At 44.4% G+C, this 15,421-nt stretch overlaps 1 protein-coding gene across 1 annotated transcript; it reads right to left on the reverse strand.

The window, feature by feature from the left end:
- Nucleotides 1-6,264: 6,264 nt before the first annotated feature.
- Nucleotides 6,265-6,633, reverse strand: LOC147519220 (uncharacterized). Its single transcript, XM_086594086.1, has one exon. The coding sequence runs from the start codon at nt 6,631-6,633 to the stop codon at nt 6,265-6,267; it is 369 nt and encodes a 122-aa protein (XP_086450212.1).
- Between the last annotated feature and the right edge of the window lie 8,788 nt (nt 6,634-15,421).

Consider the following 15,421-nt stretch of genomic DNA (forward strand, 5'->3'; position numbering starts at 1 on the left):
CCTCCTGATCCCACCGCGCCCCCTCCACCAGCAGGGCGGCCTTTCAAGCTTCCACCTCCCCGCGCCTCCCGTCGACCCTAATTTGGAAGCGATTAGGGTTGGCTATGGCATCCCGGGCGACATCCTCCTCGAAAGCGCGCCCGGCGTGACTCGCTTCCCTCATCCGGTTCCCCAAACCGGGATGCCTGCGTTACCGCGATCGGCCAAATTGTATCGGCTTGCGGCGCCCGCTGTCTCGACTAGATGTCGGCGTATGCAACCACTTCAACATTCCCCTTGCCGGGGTATCGGCAATTTTGGCGTATCATGTATCGCGAACTATTATAACCTCCACCACGAGCCCCGAATAGTCCTCCAGCGACATAATTTCTCATTATTACATCATGTAAAGTACCAAAGATGTGGCGTTGGGTACCACTCTTTTACGTCGCCTCTCGATAAGCGATCCTTCATTCTCAAACTCACCACCTCGGACAAAACTTGGCATCACTACCCTCGTATGTTTACGGTAATTTCATGTCGCGGAGGTTCCATCTGAAGTGACTCTCAACCATCTCACCTTCACTTCACGCGCCGGGGTGAGTTCACTTTCTTGCCTCTCTTTCTTATGTTGACTTATCTTTGCGGACTCACTCCTTGTCTCTATTTCTCTCACATGCGGGTTGGAAGTCCAACTCCAAATCCGATTTTCACGTCGGCTGAAGTCTGCAATCTTTGAGCAAATCCATGATTTGGGCTCTTCTCAAATTTGAAGTCCTCGGCGCCGATCCCTCTCATGGAACCCCCTTCTTGGTGACCCTTTTTGCACCCTGGGTAAATATTCAGCTCCCTTTTATCGTCCTCCGCCCCCAAAGAGCGAAAGCCTCGTCCTTCTCCATCCTCACTATCCGCCTCCCATCCGTCCCAACGTAAACCCACCGCCGCCACGGCTTCACTTTCGCTCGTAAAACCACCAAGTCTCGGGCCGGGCTCGGGGGCTCTAGGAGATAGTCAAAAGTCCACCGCACCTTTCTTCCCGGCCCGCCAATATACATCTCCTTCTTTCCGTTCCCTTCCCTGGGGGACGATCAATATATTCCCCCGATTCCCCTCCGGCCGACTCATCACCTCCCCACATGGGCGTCTCCAAGATCAAATTTGTTTGGCGACTTCGGACGATGGCGTGGTGAAGTCCCTCCTTCCCGCCTTTGTCCGGACTCTTTGTTTCCCCGCGTGTCCGCGGATCCCTCATCGAAGAGCCCCCACAAAGCGCCCTTGCCCGGTCTTCTCCCTTCGCAAGCCTTTACTGCGGCTCCTCCGTCTTCTCCTCATCCATCCCGCCCTGACGGAAAAAGAAACCGCTTCGCTCTCTCCACGGGTCTGCGGCTCGAAACTTTCGCCCCCACTTCAAGGTCGCGGCGCTCGGTCAATGTAGGGATTACGCTCTAGAAAACCCTGCGCCGTGGCCTCGGCAATGTTCTATGGTTCCCATCTTCCTCGTGACTTGGCTTTATCGATTACGGGACCTTGAGCGGCATCGCACCTCCTTGTATGCCGGGCTGGGGAGAAGGTGCATCTCTCTTGCCCCCCTTTGCACTTTCTATTTTGACCCTTATTACCGACTGCTTCCCCTTTTAGGTGAGCTGGACATGGCCTTATATGATCCAGCGGCCTCTTCTCTTCCACGGATTACGTGGAATCCTTGGAAGGAGGAGGCTGACCTGATGGACTCACTGGGCCACTGGGAGGCCTCAAAGGCTGAGTTTAATGTCGGCGGCGGACATGGCCAAACTCCGAAATGAGGATGAATCGAGGACGGTGAAGCTTCCCACGGCAGCCTTCATGGGCCGGGGTGAGCGACCGCCTAAACAAACAACGAGGCGGCCCTTGCCCTCCGGCATAAAGGAAAGCTTCGGCCGCTCTTCTTCTGAACACACCGGGACATGGAGCGGCTGCGGGTAAGCTTCAGGCTCAAGCTGACAAACGGGTGGCCAAGAAGCTTGCCGAGGAACATGTCGCGTTTACTCAAGAAGGCCGACTCCTTCGAAAAGCCCCCTCTCTCATGCGGGGAAGATCCAGTCCCGCGGGTACCCGTTGCCCTTGAGCCCATTTGGGTTTGGTCGGTTGATGTTGCCCTCCTCAATCCATTTGCCAGAAGGCTCTGTTTTGCGAGGCCGCCTCCACAGGCCCCAACTTCGAGTGCTTTCGTGACCAAGCTCCCCTTGCCCGAAGATCACGAGGTGCAGAATTTAGACTAGCCCCACATTGGTACATGCGCTGTTATTGTATTAGCTATTTTGTAACTTACTCTTCCAACTAAGTGTGCCCCTAATCTTATTGGTTCTTTCCCTTTCATTTTGTATGTTGGCGTGATTAGAGACTGTTTCACTCTTTCCGATTACATGTATAATCTCTTAGTTTTAATTGTTGCTTTATGCGGCATACTCTTGTTAGCGTCATTTCTTGCCTCTATTTCTTTCGTCATTTAAATTTTATCTATCTTTGGGGCCTTCTCTCTTCTTGCCCCATGTGTGATCCCCGCCTCTTTAGGAACTTCTCTTTTCCCTTTGGAGTCACTCGTTGACTCTAGGTTCCATCAGGCGGCCTTTTCGACTGCGGTGGGCCCGATTTGAACCATTCGACCGCGGAAGGCTCATCCCGCTGCATGACCTCTTTTTGGAGTGGCTTAAGCTTTCCGTTGGGCTTCTCTCTTTTTGCCCGGTGTAAGCGTATGCCTTTCTTCCCGGGCGGACTCTCCCCGACCAGCGGCTCTATCTTGAGGTGGACCTCTTTCGTCCTCGAGCGTCTCTTGCCCTCATCGTGTTTTAGCTTTGGCTGATTTTGCGGTTCATTAGAATGGTGAAATTTACTCCCCAAAGTGTCATTGTATTATATATTTACAAATAGCTCCGATTGTATCATTACGGACTTTCATTACATTCAAACATGAAACTTTTTTAGCATTCTCACATTCCATGGCTTTTCTAGCACCTTTCCTTCCGCTGTTCTTAGCTTGTAAGTACCGGCTCCTCCCACGTCGACCACTGTATAGGGCCCCTCCCAGTTCGGCCCGAGCTTTCCATCATTCTCTCTCTTGGTACTCTGCGTTACCCGTCGCAGCACGGCATCCCCTACCCTGAACTGCCTTGGCTTGACTATCTTGTTATACCGTCTCTGCAGGCTGCGGTGGTACTCCTCTAGTCTGATTCGCGCCTCGTCTCTTCTCTCTTCTGCCAAGGTCATATCCGCTGCCAGTATGCCCTCGTTCAGCCCCGTCTCCACCGCCCTTGTCCTCGTCGTGGCTGCTACCATTTCCGTGGGAATCACGGCCTCTACCCCGTAAGCCAAAGCGAAGGGAGTTTCCCTTGTTGATGTTCGAGGCGTGGTCCTGTATGCCCATAGAACATGACTAAGTTCATCTGCCCACACTCCTTTCTTATCCTCTAGCTTCCTTTTGAGATTGTTCATAATGGCCTTGTTGGAAGACTCTGCCTGCCCATTGCCTTCTGGATTGTATGGGGCCGAGAACCCCTGCTTCACCTTGTATGCTTGCAAGAACGCTTCACGCTTGGACCCGGTGAACCGGGTTCCATTATCTATATGATAATATATGGCAACCAAAATCTCTGGATGATATTCTCCCACACAAACTTGATCACGCGTGAGTCTCCTTGACTGTTCGCGGGGGCCACTTGCCTCAATCATTTGGTAAAATAATGCGGGCCTTGACATGAATCTCCTTTTGCTCAGTAGCCATGGGCGTGGACCTACTATATCCATTGCCCACATTCACGAAAGGCCACGGACTTGACACACACCGTGTAATGGTTCGGCTGGTGCAAAGATCATCTGGCGAACTTCGGCACTTCTCGCGTTTTAGCATAGTCCACGGCGTCCCTTTTCGTAATGCGGCCAAAAGTAGCCTGTGATATCGATCACGTGTCTTTGTTGTTACGCCCGGTGAGTGACTCCGCGGTCTCCCTCATGCAACTCGCTAACACTTCAAGGGCTAATCTCGGCCGAGACACACTTTAACAAAGGCCCACTTGAAATTCGCCGATATAGCTCCCCTCTATGAGCACGTATCTCGGGCGTCTGCTCGATCTCCTTTTCTCCCCTTTATCTCCCACCACGTCCCCGACAAAAACTCTTGATGGAGTGCGATCCATCCCCGCCGTCCTCCTGCGCACGACATACCTCGCCACTCTTTCCTCCCCCCCTCCGTGCTAGGCTTCTCCAATCGCTTTACTTTTATCACCCTTTCTTCCGATTCGGGATTGCGGCGCCGCCGTAGGCTAGAAGCGTCGGCATGTCTGTTTTCCCCGCGACCAAGTGTATGAATCTAACGCCTTCGCAAACCCGGCAGCCCTCTTTTGCGGCACTTCCAAATATTTTGCCATCGTGGGCACGGCCACAAACCCTCCGTTTGCGACCACCACCCAGATTTGAGTGGAATACACTATCAATTCTTTTTCACCCCTACCTCTTACGCCATTCTCATGCCCGCTATTACCGCCCTCGTTATTACGCCGTTTATTTGATGCCGCGAACCCCAACTTCATGGTTAATTCTATTACATTGTTTTCGGTGACCAACCGCCGCCCCTATCCCACTCGCATTATGCGTAGCCGACCCGTGGCGAAGACTCTCCATTCATTCCTTCCGATCCCGGGGTCCAACCAATCTGTTCCATGATCCTTTCCGGCTCCATGACCATCTCGTTTCCCCAGGGGGGGTCCTCCATTGGAAACTCGCTAAAAATACGCCACCGCTGCGCCTTTTCTTTGTTCTCGATCGATCGTATCTCATAAGAACTCAACATCACCGCCCATTTCAGCATCCTTCCCGACTTCTCCGACTTTCAATGCTTGCTTTAGCGGCAAATTGGTCACCACCACTCTCTGAGTCGCCTCAAAGTACGGTTTCAACTTCAGGGGCCGAGAACACCAATGCCAAGGCATATTTCTCTGATTCTCGCTATATCGGTCCCGGCTTCCGGTGAGTGTTTTACTTTGGAAGTATACCGCTTTTCAATTTACCCACAATTCGACTAGTACCGGAGCTAATGGCATATTCCGTGACCCCAAATATAAGTACAACTTCTTTCCCTCGTTAAATGCTGATACGGCATAGGGGCCTTACCTAAATAACCGCTTTAACTCTTGGGCGCCCTCTGCGACTCACGGGGTCCATTCGAAATCCAGCGTATTCCTCGGCGGTAGATATAACGGCCTACACTTATCGGCGACTTCGAGATGAATCTATTCAAAGCTGCGACCCTTCCCGCAAGTCTCGCACCTCCTTGACATCCCGGTGGCTGACATCTCCACTAGGGCCCTTATCGTTTCGGGGTTGGCTTATATTCCCGGTGAGTAACTATGTATCCCGGAACTTCCCGTAGTGGCGCCTTCAACGTACATTTCTCTGGATTAAGTTTTAAATTGTACAACCGCGATATTCTAAATGTCTCTTTCAAACCTTCTAGATGCTCTTCCTCCGACATGCTCTTTCTCCACCATGTCGTCTATGTAAATCTCAATCCCGCTTTCGGATCTTGCTTTTCGAACATTTTCTCCCTAGCGCTTGAAATGTGGCCCGGGCGTTCTTCAATCAAAACGGCATTCTTGTGTAACAAGATGCGTCCCCACCTTCCACCACGAAGGTCTTTTTTCCTCGATCCGCCCATACATGGCCACCGGTTATATCCCATTGACGTCCATGAAAGAAAACACTTTAAACCACTGCGGTTCTATCCACCAGCTCGTCTACTCGGCATGGGGTAGCTATCTTTGGGACACTCTGAATTCACGTCCGTGAAGTCGATGCACATCCGCACCTTGCCATTCTTCTTAGGTACCGCTACCACATTTGACAACCCGTCGGTAAAGGACACCTCTCGTATTATACCTGCCCCCTTCAACCTCGCGTCTTAATCCCCGTCTTCTTCGGTTTTGGCGTCCCCTCATATGTAACTTATGACATGCGAACTCCGGGTCCAATCCGGAGACTTCCTCGATCATCCAGGCAAATACATCTTGGTTAGCAGATAAGAACCGTACTAATTTGCTCTTCCATTCCTCAGACAAACTGGACCCCACTGATGTGAACTTCTCTTCACCGTTCTCCCCAAGTTTACTACCTCTATCTCATCCAAGGTCTTACGTCGCCTCTACTAACTCCGCCGATCCCTCCCGGGCGGAATACGTAATTACTATGCACCGCCTCTTCACGGACCGCGAGGTCTCTTCCTCGACCAGCGGATCAATCTCTTCCTTTACTCGGTGGCTATTTTTTGCCGACCTGATCCCATGGGACCTCGTATACCCCGGTCGGGGTAGGGAACCGAATCACTTGGTAGTAAGTGGAGGGAACTGCTTTCATCTCGTGAATCCATCTCCTCCCCAGGATGTCGTTGTACTGCGAGTCGGCATCCACCACCTTAAACCTTGAAAACACCGTAACAGGTCCCGCAGTCACTGGGAGCAAGAGCTCCCCCAAGGGTTCCGTCATGCTCCCGTTGAACCCATACAAATTTGTTGGCGAGGGTCTCAGTTGCTTCCTTTCTATGTTCATTTCTTCCATTGCCCCTCTAAATAGTAAATCCACAGCACTGCCGCAATCCACCAACACTCTCTTTACTATGTAATTTCCCATAGTCACCGTGACCACCAACGCGTCCTCATCGCGAGAGTCGATGGCTCGGGGTCAGCGTCGGTGAGCGTGATGCTCTTCCTTCCTTTTCATGACCAGTAATCTATCCACGCCCTGCCTGTCTCATGTACTTGTTTGTATGCTTGCCGCCGCCTTATCGTCATGCGGTGTGCATTATGGCTCAATATCTCTCCACCGAAGATCCGTTGATCGTTCCTAGTATCCTCCCCGGGTAGGCGCTGCTCCCCTTTGTCCCTTCCGCTACAAACTCCTTCAATAATCCCCTTTGCTATCATCCTGCAGATTAACCACCTTAACGATAGCGGCCGTCCGTCTCGTGATTGTGTATTTGATGATAAGCCTGATAAGGTCGCCTTTGTACCTCCAGCGGCTTGGTTAGTTGGACCCTCATACCCCCGCAGATTCTGAATCAACGGTAGTATTTTTAACCAATCGGCTTATTCAGTGGCACTTGCTCTTCCTCGCGGTAAGGCTTTTTGTCTCGACCTTCCCTTCTAGCCTCTTCGCGGCCCCTCTCGGGCCGCGATGAATACCTTCGATACCCGCTACCCCCTTTGTCAGAGGGTTCATATTGCCGACGCCCCTCCGCTTTATCCAACGATAACACCGCCTTTCCTGGCCTTCTCACCTCCTTCTGCATGGTGTCCTCATACCTGATGTACTTTTCCACCCTCGGATACAAGTCCTGTAGAGTTGCTATCTCATTCTTTGCTACCGATTCATGTACCCTAGTTCCCGGGCGCAACCCTCTCTCGAAAGTTATCACCGCCGTCCTTTCATCTAGATTCTCCACTTTCAAAGTCTCCGCCTTGAATCTACACAAGAAATCTCTCACTGATTCCGCAGACCTCTGCCTTACGTTGAACAAGGCCGCGATGTCCACCACACGCTTCTTTTGGTGTATGAAGTGATCAATGAGCGCTGCTCCAACTCCCCGAAGTTATTAATACTCTTGAAGGTAACTGTAATACCAATCGGATGCTCCCCTTTTAAGCTTGCCGGGACATCATCATACATCTTAGTCCGTCATACCGCGACTCCTGCCACAACGGCATCTGCTGCCGGAAATGATGAATGTGGTCAGCTGGGTCTCCCGTTCCATCATACCTCTCAAACCTTGGCTGATTGAACCTCTTCGGCACTTCCGACTTCCATATCAAATCTGCCAGTGGGTTGCGATTCAACCCCGCCACCACCTGACTCGCCGCGCCTCCTGCTCCCTTGGTCTGTCCCAAGCTAGCCTTCAGATCGCTGGCTATCATTTCCCTGACTTGTTCCTTAGTGAGCCCCACCCCGTTTGTTCTTCCGCATCCGTTCCCCTTCCTCCTCTTTCTCTGCTCTAGACACCTCCCTTTCCAACTCCTCTATTGTTTCTCTCTCCCTTCTCAACCCCTCATTTTCCTCCCTCAACCTCGATATTTCCTCATGCAACAACCTTGTTTCCTCCGCTCCAGACATTATTGTCTCTTCCCTATCCCGCTCCTCCCCTTCGCTTCTTGTTGACTCCACGTCCCTCTCGGCGACTGTCGTCTTTTTTGGTCGCCCCACTCTTCTTTTTGTTGCCATCTCACTATTTTTTCTTACTCTCTCTTTCTTTTCTCTCCCCACAGACGGCGCCAAATGTTGTGACCTACCTCTTCTCCTCCTCTACTATTCTATTTATAATCCCCCTCTTCTCTCTTGGGCCCTCCATCTGTTCACTCATCTTTCGGTCTCTGGATTGCCATGTGTTAAGTTCTCGTACGACGTTAGGGTTTCACCCTTCCTCCTGCTAGGCACGTGCCCAGATGGTTCGATTCCATGTCAGCTAGCCTTTCGCGCCGCGGTTCTCCACTATCGGTCCTCGGTACTCGGCCTCCATACTTGGCTTCCATGCCCACTGTCTCAAGTAGCCTGTCCGTCATCCCACACCCCGTCCTCTTCCCCGCTCCCTTATCCGACAGACCCTCGGCCCTCATAAACTGTGTCGCTACAAGGAGGAATAAAAGGAAAGAGAGTATGGGTGCGAGAGAGAGAAAATTGCGTAAGTGTAGTAGTTGCAATTTGTATGGGTACCATAATCGTGCAACTTGCACTGCGGGATGCTAGAGACAACCATAGTTTGCTGAATTTTTCATTTCTTTTACTGTTTTTTTTTCTTTTTATACTTCTTTTTAGTATGGATTTGTGTTGTTGAACCAGTGATTCTTATTTATTTATAAATTTCATTTCCTTTTCATATTTTAGACTTTCAGTTTTGACGTTGTTTGTTATGTTTTTGATGGGCCCGTGTCATGAACGTGTGTTCTACTACCTAAACAAAGCAAAACTTGTGACCACTTGTTTGTAAAGATTTGTATTATTCCAGTTTGTCCAAACTCCAAAGCATCACGTACTGAGGCATGATTGTGCTAGTCTGCTAGAATTTTCATTAAGCATGCTTCAAAGATGGGAAGAAAATTAATAGAAGAAAACCAACTCCATGAAAGATCGCTACAAGCACTTGATGAGACTGCTATAATTCTACAGAGTCTCAATCTATCTTGTAATTTAAAACAATCTTTAATCTTTGAGATGTGGTATGGCGTGTTGGACCAAACATCTCTGCAGAATTATTCCATGATCCCTTATTCACACTCTCATTGCCTAATTGATTTAGGGGCTTAGGGGTTAGGGTTGAGTTTCTAAGGGTTTAGGGGTTAATGCTTAGGGTGTAGGATAATTGTTCAGGGTTATTGTTTACTCTAGGATGTTGCAGGAACTACATCAAGAACTGTTATCTAACTCTAAATATCACTTTTTTCCAGCGTGAATACCCAAATCAGCAGCAACTTTGGTTGCTCTAGTGAGAGCATCGGACACCCAAAGAGCTCCTTTAGAAAAGTAGCTACTGTTATAAAATGCAATCGCTTTGCCCGAAGCTGTTTTTCACGTCACGAATACGACATATTTTGCTTGCCTCATAAGCTTTGGCTCCTAGCAATGCGCGGAAATTTTATAGGAGTCATCAAAAGCCTTGGCCTTGGTCAATGCATCTTTGCTCAATACATATCCCTTGGATACCATGGTTTTAACAAGTGTAACATTGTGTTCGAAGTTTCAAAAAAGCATCGGCGTCTCAGTAGAAAAGTTAGTCATTTCCACCCATGCGACCATGCTCTATCCTGAATTTCCATTCTTATTTGGGTAGAGAGCACATTACATAGATGGGGCATTTCTATTTTTCATATGTTCTCTCTATCTACAAACACCTATCACAACATAACCTATCACAACATATATTTCAGTCAAGTGAAACATTAAAAAGTTATCCGGTATAGATATATAGATCAATCTGAAAAGTAAACTCCACGGATTCCTATAAATAGAAAAAAACTGTACGAAGTGAAGAAATTCTAAGAAAAATATTTTGTCCAAGTGCATATATCTGTCCAATCCCCTATTCCTCTGGACACACAAATGATAACAAGAAAAAAAAATTCAGCTACATCCTTCTTTTCAAGTCTCATTGCTTTTATTTGACTTTGAAGGCCAACTTCTGTACTTGTCAGACAAGATCTTATAGGCAAATTTTGCACGAGTCTTTTGGATTTTTTCTTCAAAGTTGCCTTCTTGGAACAAGAACTGGTTTTTTTCCTTGTATGACCATTGCATGAACTTGCATACATAAAATGCATTGTCTTCCCTGTGAAGAAATTGATATTAAGTCCAAATTAGGATAAATATATTTTAATTATAAAGTTGTTGAGTTTATTCTCTTACGGTGAACATTGTTGTGGACAGTCCATAACTTGAATTGGGGAATCTGTTGGCAACAATTTTTTGCCTTCTCTATAGCGTCGTTTGTTCACCAACTCAGTCACTTTATCTCTCTGTAAATTCAATTATTTAGTTAGAAGATTAAATAATACAAGAAACAAATAAGTGAGTCTCTATCTAATGGCTTCAAGTAGGAAGGACTTGGTCACATGATTCGCAAGTAGAGGCCAAAAACAAACTATTTGGACATTGTGAAGATAAGTTTTGAATGCAATGCTTTAAGGTTAACACAATGAAACATAATAATGTATTTAGTTACAATGTTAAACCACGCAAAAGAAGCAAGTAGAGATGCATTTAATAAGGTCACTAACCATTAGTTTAGCGTCTTTTTTGTATTTGTCTTTTGAGGTCTTTCCCCGGCAGCAACGCATTGAAATAAATCCACTCCCAAGTGTCATAGTCCAATCTCGTAGTGTCCAATGGTAGTTGTCCCTTGACCTTTTTGTTTTGGGTGTGTTAATCGGAAAGAAACAGAACATGACATCTTCTTCAACTTCTTCCAAAACATCTTCTAGAAAGGATCTCACATTTTTTTGGTTCTTATCTGTTATAAATGTCTAGAAACAAGATGTAGCTATTTTAGTTTACCCAAAAAAAAAAAAGAAAAGAAGAAGATAACATAGATAAAAAAGAAATGTGGGATTGGTAGATAACATTTACCTTACACATTGAATGGAAGAATTTGCTCTTTGCAGTATTTTGGTTGTTTTCTCTCAAATATGACATGAACCAGATCAATGATCTACATGATTCATGAAAACAAAAATAGGTCAACAATAGTTAGTGCTTTTGCGATTAAATGCTAATCATTTTATGGGAAGTGTTACTATAATGCATTGTCAAACATTACCTCGTTACTTAAAAATTTATTAAACATTAGATCTTCAAGTACAATTCCTTTAATGTTGAAATCATCTCCTGTCCATGCTATTGTGTTGCCATAATGATTGTTCAATATAATGTTAGAAAACTATTTATAAACAAAGGAAAACAAAGCCAATAACCCAAAAATGGCAATGCAGAAACTGAACATGGTACTCTTTATTTTCTTTGTCCATATTATCCTTCTTTATTATACTGCTTAAGATTTCTAACTATATATGCAACCAACCTAGGCCAATTGCTATACCTCTAAGGCTCTCGGTTCTCTATTGTTTACTACTCTTAATTTCTTTTTGGACTTGTTTACGACACAAGCTAAAATAAATGAAAGAATTACGGCTAAAGCAAAAGCAGTTAAAGCATCATAACCAAACAAAAAAATGCGACGGCAAGGTAGATCTTTAAAATATATAAAGCCAACCTAGAAAAAATAAAAACCTTCTACATAATATTGTATTACTAGCTGAAATAATAAAAGGGTATGCCATTCTTATTCCATAAACTATTATCGAATACCTTTTAGAAGCTTGATTGAAGAAAGTTTGCACCACAACCTTTTGGTCATCATCCAGAAATTTCCATAGTGGGCTTGTAGCAACGTCTCTCAACTTGTCTTTTGTTAGATTCTCCAACGGCATCGATTATGAATCAACTTTGATTGTAGTTTTCTTTCCTTTTCCCTCTGCATTTGCAAGGTTGTCATTTGTATACTCTTTTCTACATGTTTGACACTCAAAGCCTAGATAAATATAGTCTATTTCTTGTCGTTTCTTCCGCATTCCAATCATATTTTCAGTTACACTTTCTTTATCGCTCATTGCACCTTGTTTGTCTTTCAGCTCCATTATTTCCTCGTGACACAATTTAAGTTGTTCTATCAACACATGCTTTTGGAATTGCAGTTTTCCAATAGTAAGTTTCAGTTCTTCAATATCTCGATTGTCATTGTCTTCTTTTGTTGCCTCTCATTCCTTTTTAACATATCTTTTCTTTCTATGCTCTTCAACCTTAATCTTTTGTTTCTTTTTTTTTTCCAACACATTCTTCAAAATCAGAGTCAGAATTGCATTCCTCTTCTCTGTCAAATAATACAATTGTCTTATTAAAAAAAAAAACTTCACATTTGTCTTTTCACAATTTCACAATTTGAATTACATCAAACAAAGTTGTATTGAAATTAGTTGTAATCAACATACCTTTTTTCCGTTTTTGAAGTTGATGTTTTCCACATTGTTTTGGTTTCCCCAGAAATTCATCTCACTTTTAATTGGAATTTTGTAGATTTCGGATGAATTTTAGTTATTTTGATTAACCCACTACTCTTTTTGTAACTGATTTAGTTCGTAGTTTTTTTTTTTTTTTTTTTTTTTTTGTCGGTAGTTTTTAGTTGGGACTAATAAAAAAGGTCAAAATAGTAAAATTCAGTCTGAAATTTGAGACAAATGTCAAATTTCAGTTTTTATGGAGGAAAAACGAAAAAAAAGTTTGTTATTTCCTATTAACTTAAGAAATTTGTGTTTGTGTACCTATACCCAATTTTCTGTTTGAACATCACCTGCGCAGGTCTGTGTGTCTGTCTAGCCAGTGCAGGGCTTGCTTTTTGAGGAGGAGACAGTAGTAATGCTAGTAAATATGGTGCGACTCTGTAGCCTGACTATAGGAATGAGCAATAAACCAACTTTGGCTTCATCTAATGGATGAAAACAAACCAATATATTTCCTAGCATCTTTCACGGAACCTGATTTTCACTTAACCTAGAGGAAAGCCTAAATGTTCAGAGACACAATACAACTTACAATACAACCAAAATGTTATTCAAAAATTTATCTGTACTCTAAGTTGCAAGCTTGCAGCTACATTAGGTGTTAATTAGTACTTTGACATTGGCAGTTTTAAATTAGCAATTAGTTGCGACTCGAGGTAGTCAGGTAGATGGTTTGCAATTTGCAAACAGTACAAGACCTAGAAAAAAAAAAGCTAGGTCTTGGAACTGGATGCCAAAAACATCGAGAATCTCCCAGCAAATTTGTTTAGCAACTTCATCAGCACTTCTAGATCTTTCATCATGCAGTCTGTTATTTCTCTCACACCAAATGTGGCACATTGCAGTGGAGAAGAGCCTCTTGTGTCCACTCTTGCTCATGAACATTATTTGGTTGTGACTTGTCAAGGAAGAATGCTAGAGGAAACGCCCGATTTCCTCATGGCCCAATTTGAAAATGCGCATAAACAGATTATCAAGTTGGGGTTTTCCCATCGTAGTTTTGGCTGTCATGTGATATGTTCTTATTATGATTTTGACACTCTTTTGACTGCTCTACACACTTATGTTTCCGACTTTCATGTTTTAAGGTTTTCTTGTGGTTATTTGGATTCGGTTATTTTAAGGTTTACCTCTGTTTTTTCCTGATCTTTGTTTCTGTTGATTTTGGTTTTACTTCATATTGCTTCTAACATTTGATAAGAATCATTCCAAGTAAGAACATTGTTAAATAGCAGATAATCAGAGACCCAGGTCATCAGCAAACCCAACTCAATCCTATGTTAACAACAAATAACCACGGGTCAAAATTGGGATCTGGGAAAAGGAGGGCGGGGCTTGCTTTAATAAACAGAGATAAAATCTTACAAAACTGATGTCTCAAATCAATGCCAAGAGACCAGATTTTCGTATTGGTTCCGGCCTAAGCTCAACATTCAATCCACTGTCTCTTTGTTGACTTTTCATCAGTTTCCACTGATTTAGTTAGCAACCCATTATTACCATTCCCATTCTCTGAATCATCCAATTTGTAAGACCAACCAGCCTCCTACCTATCTGAACGATCCAATGCAAAAAAAAAAAAAAAAATGTCATTCATCAAGACCAATGCTAATAATCATTACTTAATAATAACATTAGCCAATTATATCATTCATGATAAAACACCATAGGAACATATTTGCAACCTTCCACGTATCTATATCACTGAGCCAACAGCACAAGTGATATAATCTTTGAAGGCTGCAAACTTTGCTTTACCGTTTTTGCCAGACCACATCCCTAGTCATCTAATTGAGGACATGCAGATCGAATCCCTATTCATGCATTGACGAAATTCTATATCGTCGCAACAGGAATGTGTCCAGCATCTCCCAAAAATATTGTGAAAAAATAATTTACATGTATGCTATGCTATATGTACGGAAAATATTCTAAAACTTGCACCAGAAAGTATCATGGATATACTAAATATATGGAGAATCCCCATTTAATCTTACCTCGGCTCTGAAAATTGTGGCATATGAGGCTGAACTAAAATCCTTTACAGTGATCTCAGTGATTTTGGCTTCATCTAATGGATGAAAACAAACCAATATATTTCCTAGCATCTATATTTCCTAGCATCTTTCACGGAACCTGATTTTCACTTAACCTAGAGGAAAGCCTAAATGTTCAGAGACACAATACAACTTACAATAGAACCAAAATGTTATTCAAAAATTTATCTGTACTCTAAGTTGCAGGCTTGCAGCTGCATTAGGTGTTAACTAGTACTTTGACATTGACAGTTTTAAATTAGTAATTAGTTGCGACTCGAGGTAGTCAGGTAGATGGTTTGCAATTTGCAAACAGTACAAGACCTAGAAAAAAGAGCTAGGTCTTGGAACTGGATACCAAAAACATCGAGAATCTCCCAGCAAATCTGTTTAGCAACTTCATCATCACTTCTAGATCTTTCATCATGCAGTCTGTTATTTCTTTCACACCAAATATTGCACATTGCAGTGGAGAAGAGCCTCTCGTGTCCACTCTTGCCCATGAACATGCATTATTTGGTTGTGAAGGAAGAATGCACACGAGTGCATTTTGCATTTTTGCTGCTAGAGGAAAAGCACGATTTCCTCATGGCCCAATTAGAAAATGCGCATAAACATAAACTGAGCCCAATAAGCAGTGAAATATGCACTCAACGTTCTAGTGTGTTACCAAAGAAAGAAAGTTTCTTCATAGGTCAGAGTCTAGAGAAACAGTTTTCATGGTATTGGAACGTACAAATCCTTCTATCGGGATCCACTTTGGGCCAGTCTCACTCATCCTAGTTT

This window comes from Coptis chinensis, chromosome 2 (assembly GCF_015680905.1).
Source record: "Coptis chinensis isolate HL-2020 chromosome 2, ASM1568090v1, whole genome shotgun sequence".
Lineage (NCBI taxonomy): Eukaryota > Viridiplantae > Streptophyta > Magnoliopsida > Ranunculales > Ranunculaceae > Coptis > Coptis chinensis.